Here is a 9211-nt window from a genome sequence, read left to right as displayed (position 1 = left end):
AAGGTTAAAGTATAACTTTTCCTTTCTAACTAGTGTCTGCCTTGGCTCAGTGGGCAACTCTCTCACCTCTGGATCAGAAGGTTAAATCCCAGTTAGGGTCCTGTGGACAAAAACCAGTTCCAACATTCCTCGTCCCAGCACTGAGGGAGTGCTGCACTGTCAGAACAGCCTTCTTTCAAATAAGATGTTAAACTGAGGCCCTGTCTGCCCCTCTCAGGAGGATGTAAAAGTTCCCACAGCCACTATTTTGAAGAAGAACAGGGGAGTTATCCCCGGTGTCCAGGTCAATATTTATCCCTCAGTCAACATCACTAAAAACAGATCATCTGCTCATTATCACATTGCTGTGTGTGGGATCTTGCTGTGTGTAAATTGGCTGCTGCGTTTCCTCCATTACAACAGTGACTACACTTGAAAAGTACTTCATTGGCTGTAAAGCACTTTGGGACATCCTGTGGTTGTGAAAGGTGCTATAGAAATGCAAGTTTTTAAATTGATGATTAATGTTATCTGATCTTGTTATCTGGAACTTAATTGATTTCAGCTACCCACAAATTACCACTTAATAAATTCACTTTGGTTCGGATAAGACTTCAACCAATTAAGGCAAATTCAGAATCCTCTGGATAGTAAATTTTAAAAGTTTATTAAATGAAAAAGGTTTACTAAACAACTTTAAGACATTGACTTTTACAACTTTATGCGGGTGATCAGTCTGTAGAAGTGTAACCCTCTCTGGCTCCTTCTGTGACAGTAATTCTTGTGGAATTCCGCCTCGGGAGTCTGGCTCCTTCTTTGACAGTAATTTCCTTGGAACTCGGCCTCGGGAATCTTCAGTACTTGGCCTGCAAGGAAGACCTTCGGAACCTCTACTTTTATCCCCAAAGTGACCATTACCTCACGTCAGAGTTGGGCCTGTTGTAACATGATAATTGCTCAATTTGGTTACTAGATTAATTGAATTGGATCCCCAATTACTTATACTGCCTACTCTCATTATCTTAGACAGGAATACAATCGAACTGTTTCATACTATCCCTTTATCTGATTCTATACAATCCCTTATTCATACAGTTTCAAATGTTGAGGCTAATCTGAGCTTGAAGGTCTCTCTTGCCAGTACATTTATCTTCATTTCGTATTTTTTTAAATACACATCAATTAAGATTGTACATTTTTACAGCAAATGTAAAAAGACTTTTAGTCTTTCACTATAACTACTGATTCATGATGGATTCCTTAGCTGCAATTTGATTAAGCCTCACTAGGTATTACTGCTACTGCTGGTAGCTCATTAATACAGTAATCTAATTCATACATTTGGTTAATATAAGATACACTGGTTTAAAAAGACAGGTTGTGGAAAGCAATATCTTTCTTTTTTACTAATTTTGATCAGGTGGAATAATACGCTTATTCTTGAGCCAGACTTGGGTATAACATGGTAGCCCGCTGCTTATCAAAATACTTTCTTTGTATAAACAATTTATGCTAGCTCTGCAGTTTAGAAACATTTGGGTTGTACAATCTTAATGTATAAAAGAACAATTCAGCCATTACAATTTTATCGATTACATTGTTTCACGAATTCTAATCAACTGATTTGTGACTAGCTTCCAACATGAAATCCATATGTGATGAACAAAGAAATGTTGCATAATCGGTGCAAGACGCTGGATGTTAGAGTTTAAAATGGCTTCCTTGACCTTGTTACTTAAAGCCATAAATATGGTGGAAAAGTGATGGAATTATAAAATTAAATGGATTTCCCAGTCCTACCTACAGTTTTGTACATTACAACAATGACTACACTTAGCACTACACTCATTAAGCTTCACCCAATGTCTGTGTATTTACATTGTGTATTTATTGTATGTCCTCTGTTTTTCATGTATGCAACAATCTGCCTGGACTGTATGCAGAACAATACTTTTCACTGTACCTCAGTACAAGTAACAATATATCTAAATGTAAAATCTAAATCTTTTGGAGCCGCTGTGATACTATCGAAAATGATCTTTTTCTTTAGATTTTCCACAAACTTGGTCCCCTCATCAAAATGATTGACAAAGATTGAGCTTTAATTTTGAGCAATATTTTGATTCTTTCTGAAATTCTCAATGAAAATCCAAACACACTAGATCCTGAATAATTTGTTTTTAAAACACAGGCAAGTTGTTGTGATCAGGAGTGCGTTACCTGAAAAGGGTGCAAGAAACATATTCAACTCTTTCTTTCAAAAGAAAATTGGACTATCTGGCATTAGCACGTTCGGCCAAATGGTCTCCCTCTGCGACCTGAGCCTCTTGTGCAGTTAACGGGAGTGGTTATAGTGGTAAAGGGACCCGAGTATAGATGGACCCAGGCGGCCTGTCAATAAGTCACCGAAGGCGAACATGCAGGTGCAGCAAGTTATTAGGAAGGTTAATGGCATATTGGCCTTTATCACAAGAGGATTTGAGTATAGGAGTAGTGAAGACTTGCTTCAATAGTATAGAACGTTGGTTAGACCACAGCTGGAGTACTGTGTGCAGTTTTACTCCCCCTACCTTAGGGAAGATATTATTGCCATAGAGGGACTGTAACGAAGATTCATTAGACTTGTTCTGAGCAAGATCGGACTGTCCTATGAAGAGAGATTGGGGAACCTGGGCCTCTTTTCTCCAGAATTTTGAAGAATGAGAGAGGATTTCATTGAAACTTACAAAATCCATAAAGGAATAGACAGGGTGGGTGCAGGTCTGATTTTTCCCCTGGTTGGAGAGTCTGGAACCAGGGGACACAATTTCAAAATAGGGGAAAGCCACTTAGGACCAGTCTCGGAGAGAATTTCTTTACTCAGGTGCTTGTGAATCTTTGGAATTCTCTACCCCAGAGGGCTGTGGGAGATCAGTCATTGAGTGTGTTTGAAGCAGAGACTGACAGATTTCTAAATCCCAATAACACAAAGGGATATGGGGATAGTGTGGGGGAAAAGGCATTGAAGTGAATGATCAGCCATGATCATATTGAATGTTGGAGCAGGCTCGATGGGCTGAATGGCTAACTTCTGTTCCTATTTTCCAATGTTCCAAAGGTAGGTAGGAAAGTAAATTGTGAAGAGGACATCAGGAGACTACAAAGGGATATAGATAGGTTAAGTGAGTGGGAAAAGATCTACCAAATGGAGTATAGTGTGGGAAAATGTGAAATTGTCCATTTTGGCAGGAAGAATAAAAAAGCTTATTATCTAAATGGTGAGAGATTGCAGAGATCTGAGACTCAGAGGGATCTGGGTGTCCAAGAGCATGAATCACAAAAGGCGAGTATACAGGTACAGCAAGTAATTAGGGAAGCTAAAAAGTAGGGAGGTTAACCTTCAGTTATACAGGCCATTGCTGAGACCACATCTGGAGCACTGTGTACAGTATTGCTCTCATTTAAGGAATGATGTCAATGTGTTGGAAGCAGTTCAGAGAAGGTTTACTGGACTCATACCTGGAATTGGAGGCTGGTCTTATGAGGAATGATTGGACAGGCTGGGCTTGTGTCCGATGGAGTTTAGGTGACTTGATTGAACTGTATAAGATCCTGAGGGGCCTTGACAGGGTGGATGTGGAAAGAACCTAGAAACTGGAGTCACTTTAAAAGTAATAACTTGTCCATTTAAGGCAGAGGAGAACTTTTTTCTCTCAGAGGATTGGGAGTCTTTGGAACTCTCTTCCTCAAAGGGCAGTGAAAACAGAGTCATAGAATCACAGAATTTACAGTGCAGAAGGAGGCAATTTGGCCCTTTGAGTTTGCACCGGCCCTTAGGAAAGAGCACCTGACTCCATCCTATCCCTGTAACCCAGCAACCCCACCTAACCTTTTTGGACGCTGAGGGCAATTTATCATGGCCAATCCACCTGACCTGCACATCTTTGGACTGTGGGAGGAAACCGGGGCACCCGGAGGAAACCCACGCAGACGCAGGGAGAACTTGCAGACTCTGCACAGACAGTGACCTAAGCCGGGAATTGAACCTTGGACCCTGGAGCTGTGAAGCAACGGTGCTAACCACTGTGCCATCGTGCTGCCCAATCTTTGAATATTTTGAGAGCAGAGTTGGATAGATGAATAAACAAGGGGTGAAAGGTTATCGGGGGCGGTTCAGTGGGAATGTGGAGTTGAGGTTACAATCAGATCAGCCGGGAACTTATTGAATGGTGGAGCAGGCTCGAGGGGCCGAGTGGCCTATTCCTGCTCCTAATTTGTATGTTATCACATCCTTTATAATAGATTGTAGCATTTTCCCTCCTACTGATGTCAGGCTCATGGGTCTGTGGTTCCCCGTTTTCTCTCTCCCTCCTCAAATAGTGGGGTTACATTTACCTCCTTCCAATCAGCAGGAACCATTCCAGAATCTATAGAATTTTGAAAGATGATCACCAATGTATCCACTATCTCTACAGCCGCCTCTTTCAACACTCTGGGATGTAGAGCAGCAGCTTTTGGGAATTTATTAACTTTCAATCCCATTAATTTCTCCAATACTACTTTCTCACTAATACTAATCTCTTTCAGTTCCTCGTGCTCACTCATCCCTTGGTTCTCCAGTGTTTTGGGGATGATTTCTGTACCTTCTTCTGTGAAGACAGACACACATTGCTTAGTTTCTCTGACATTTCCTTATTCCCCATTATAAACTCTCCTGTCTCTGTCTGGACTGGACCCACATTTGTCTTTGCTAATCTTTTCCTTTTCACATTCCTAGAGGAACTTTTCCAGTCGCTTTTTAGGTTTGCTCTCATACCCTATTTTCTCTCTCTTTAATAATAATATTAATAATCTTTATTGTCACAAGTAGGCTTACACTGAAATGAAGTTACCGTGAAAAGCCCCTCGTTGCCACATTCTAGCGCCTGTTCGGGTACACAGAGGGAGAGTTCAGAATATCCAAATTACCTAACAGCACGTCTTTTGGGACTTTATAAGTTTCTTGGTCCTTTGCTGAATTATAAATCAAGTACCCAATCCTCAGACTTACTACTATTTTGGCCACTTTCCATGGATCTAATGGAATCTTTAACTTTTCTTTGTTAGTCACGGTTGTATCACTTTTCCTGTTGGATTTTTGTTCTCAAAATGAATCTATATGTTACGTATACAGGTGAAATGAAAGTCGCCAAAGTCCCAGCGCTCCATAGTCTGCTCCCCCTTTGACAGAAGAGAGAGCTGACTGGTGGTGATTCAACCTGAGGGTCACCGCACATCACCTGAGGGGCAATGTTGAGAAGGCTGGGCCTTCATGGATAAGCACAGCTGGTGCGGGAGTTGAAGCGGCACTGTTCATGTTGCTCTGCGTCAGAAGCATGCCATCCATCCAACTGAGCTAACTAATCCCCATGTAAATATGTAATTATTTCTTAAAGATTAGCTATTGCCTGTCTCCCATCAGTTTCCCAATCTATCACAGGTAACTTGCCTCTCATACCTTGACAGTTTCTTTCTGTGAAAGAACACCCACGTAACTTGAACAAAGGAACCATGTAACCATGAGGATCCATCTCCATGGCAACATAGCATGTTTTGGGGGATTGAAAAGAAAATTGACAACTAAATATCATCAAAACTCCAAACACCTTTTCACTCAGTGATCATTGTGCAATTTGAAGCCAGGTATTCGCAACAAGGCTCAATGAGCATCAGCCCTTTGACCACCGACAAGTCCAGCAGAAAGAAACCCTCCACCCATCCCCATTGACCAACTGTCAGAATGAACAAAATGCCATCCGCAATGTAACTAAGAGCAGAAACAATAACATCAAAATAGAACCACTGAAATTAATTATGAACTTGGTGTCTCATCATGTGCGATAAATCATGGAATTCCTTCCCACATTGACAGCATGTGAACGATCTTTACCCAATGTGAACTCGCTGGTGTGTCTGCAGGTTGGAGAATTGAGTAAATCCTTTCCCACACTGAGAGCAGGTGAACGGCCTCTCCCCAGTGTGAATTCGCTCGTGTGTCTGCAGGTTGGAAAATTGAGTGAATCCCTTCCCACATTGAGAGCAGTTGAACGGCCTCTCCCCAGTGTGAACCCGCTGGTGTGACTGCAAGGTGGAGGAATCACTGAATCCCTTCCCACATTGAGGGCAGGAGAATGGCCACTCCCCGGTGTGAATACGCTGGTGTCTCAATAGATGGGATGAATCAATAAATCCCGTCCCACACTGGGAGCAGGTGAATGGCTTCTCCCCAGTGTGAACTCGCTGGTGTGTTTGCAGGGTGGATATTTGAGTAAATCCTTTCCCACACTGAGAGCAGGTGAATGGCCTCTCGCCAGTGTGAACGCGCCGGTGTGTTTGCAGGTTGGATAATTGAGTAAATCCTTTCCCACACTGAGAGCAGGAGAATGGCCTCTCCCCAGTGTGAATTCGTTGGTGTGTCAATAGGTGGGATGAATCACTGAATCCCTTCCCACATTGAGAGCAGGTGAATGGCCTCTCCCCAGTGTGAATTCGCCCATGTACCTGCAGGTGGGATAACTGAGAGAATCCCTTCCCACACTGAGAGCAGGTAAAAGGCCTCTCCCCAGTGTGAATACGCTGATGTTTCTGCAGAGTGCATGAATGTCTAAATCCCTTTCCACACTCAGAACAGGTGAACGGCTTCTCCCCAGTGTGAACTCGCTGGTGTTTCTGCAGGGTGGATGAAAAACTGAATCCCTTCCCACATTGAGAGCAGGTGAAAGGCTTCTCCCCAGTGTGAACTCGCTGGTGTGTATGCAGACTGGATAGCTCAGTGAATCCCTTCGCACATTGAGAGCAGGTGAATGGCCGCTCCCCAGTGTGACTGCGTCGATGAGTTTCCAGTTCTGATGGAAATCTGTATCCCTTCCCACAGTCACCACATGTCCATGGTTTCTCCATGTTTTGGGTCCCCTTGTTTCTCTCCGTGTCGGATAATCAGTTGAAGCCTCATCCACACACATAAGACGTGTACGGTCTTTCCCGCTGTGAATGGTGCAATGTTTTTTCAGGCTGTCTCACTGGTTCAACCTCTTTCTACAGTCAGTGCTCTGGAACATTCTCACTCACATATGTGTCTCTGCATTTTCAGTGTCTTGATGCAGACAGAACAAACATTTCTTCTTCCAGAGTCAAATGCCGATAATGTTCATCTCCCAAGGAATCGAGTGACTCTAACAGATCTCGACGTGACGTTTGAGATTACTGCCTGTAATTCCTCCTCTTCTAATATCCTGTAAAATGTTTGAAGACGCAATATAACAAATGTAATTTATTACAAAACCAGCAATAATCATAGAATTTACAGTGCAGAAGGAGACCATTTGGCCCATCGACTCTGCACCGCCCTTGGAAAGAGCACCCTACTTAAGCCCACACCTCCACCCCGTGAACCAACCTAACCTTAATGGACATCAAGGGCAATTTAGCATGGCCAATCCACCTAACTTGTGCATCTTTGGACTGTGGGAGGAAACCAGAGCACAAGGAGGACACCCATGGAGACACGGGGAGAACATGCAGACTCCACACAGTGACCCAAGCCGGTAATCGAAGCTGGGACCTCAGAGCGGTGAAGAAACCGTGCTAACCACTGTACTACCAATGTATCTAATCCGTGCCATGTAACAACACCAGACATATCTCAAGACTGATATTAATTTACTGCCCCCTTAAATGTCAGCCATCGCCTGGGAAAAGCAGGTCTTTAATTGTGAACATTAGGAAAGAGACCATCCTTTTAATCAGACAAATAAATGTGTCAAGCTGAGGGAGCAAAGGATGTCAATGTCTTTGAGAGAGAGAGAGAGAGAGACCTAGGCCAAGCTTTGCAGAGTCTGCACCCTCCCTGTAATCAATTCCTTTCCCTTCAGTTGCTGCAAGTGACCAATTGAAGGTGAGAATGAGAAAAGAAAGTGTTTTACTCACAGATGTTGGAGACAGGAGGAAGTTTTACCTCCAACTTCCGCTTTGTATGACGTCAGTGGAAACCTGCTTGAATCAGCCAATAGGAATTACCCTGTTCGGCGGTGACGTTTCCGGGTTCCGGCGCGCGGACACGGGAACGCCGCCCCCTCCCCCACAGCTCCTCGAAACAAGGTTTCCAGGCAACCAGCTGACAGCTCCGGCCAAAGCGAAAAGCCACTCGGCGATCTCTCCCTCCCCTGTGGTCCGGTACTGCGCATGTCCAAGGGAGAGTGGAAGTTGCGTAATTACGGGGGCGAGGCTACCCCTGACTTTCCTTCTGAGCTGTTCGCCAATGGGAAGACTTGTACAGCTGAAGGACTCTGGTCCTACAGCCAATCAGAGCGCGGGCTTTGTGAGGACGAACATTGAGCTTCACACAGACTGAAACCTCCTCCTGTCTCCAACATCTGTGAGTAAAACACTTTCTTTTCTCCCCCTTTCAGTTGTTTCAGTCTGGTGTTGTTATCTGATATAGATTAGATATATTATTGATGGTTCAGTAGTAAAGTATATTTATTATTATTTCTGGTTGTGTAATATTGTCCTGCAGCTATGTTATATATTTCCAGTCATCTCTTCCCTCAGAGGGTTGTTAGTCTCTGGATTTCGCTTCCACAGGGACCAGTGGAGGCCGGGAGGGGCATTGAATATTTTCACAGATAAATTGGACAGATTGTTTTAAAACATTTTTTTTAACAATAAACACAACGGAATAACAAAAACTGGTGGAAATTGGGTACAGAGCAGAATAAGAGATATTGCCAACATAAATACAACAAGGTATTGCAGAATTATTTCAGAACATGATATTTGAGGGGCCTAGGCTCGCCAGATAAAATGCCAGAGCAATTGAACAGTTAACATGTTAACATAGTGGACGCGAATCTACGAAGACGAACAAATTCCCCTAGCCAGCACGTTTAGCTGCGAGTTTCCCGCCACATGCAGTGCAGAGAAGCACATGGCTATTCAACACGCCTCACGTTGTATAAGGAACATGAACAAGCAATGCGCAGCCAAGGCTGCACAGTGGGGAGTTCCGCTGGTCAGAACTCCCCGCTGTCATGAGAGATCGGGAGGCCATTTTTAAATGCTGTCTCGATCTCCGAGGCCTCCAGAATGAACCCTGACCTCCCCTCTGCTCTACACCAGCCCGAACAGAGTATGGGAGGACCGCCGGCCCCACCCGCACCATCCTCAAGACTCATTCTGGGCACCACTTGCCCGATCGCACGCATGTAAAAAATGC

At 43.7% G+C, this 9211-nt stretch overlaps 1 protein-coding gene across 1 annotated transcript in view; it reads right to left on the bottom strand.

Annotated features, from left to right (window-relative positions):
- Nucleotides 1–625: 625 nt before the first annotated feature.
- Nucleotides 626–9211, bottom strand: part of LOC140417992 (uncharacterized) — a 33221-nt gene continuing 24635 nt past the window's right edge. The window contains 1 exon segment of the mRNA XM_072501422.1: nt 626–6931. Coding sequence (XP_072357523.1) covers nt 5806–6931 — 1126 coding nt within the window. The 3' untranslated portion in view covers nt 626–5805.

This window comes from Scyliorhinus torazame, chromosome 5, assembly GCF_047496885.1.
Source record: "Scyliorhinus torazame isolate Kashiwa2021f chromosome 5, sScyTor2.1, whole genome shotgun sequence".
Lineage (NCBI taxonomy): Eukaryota > Metazoa > Chordata > Chondrichthyes > Carcharhiniformes > Scyliorhinidae > Scyliorhinus > Scyliorhinus torazame.
Note: the sequence above shows the minus strand (reverse complement) of the source record. Positions and strands in the feature narration are given on the sequence as shown.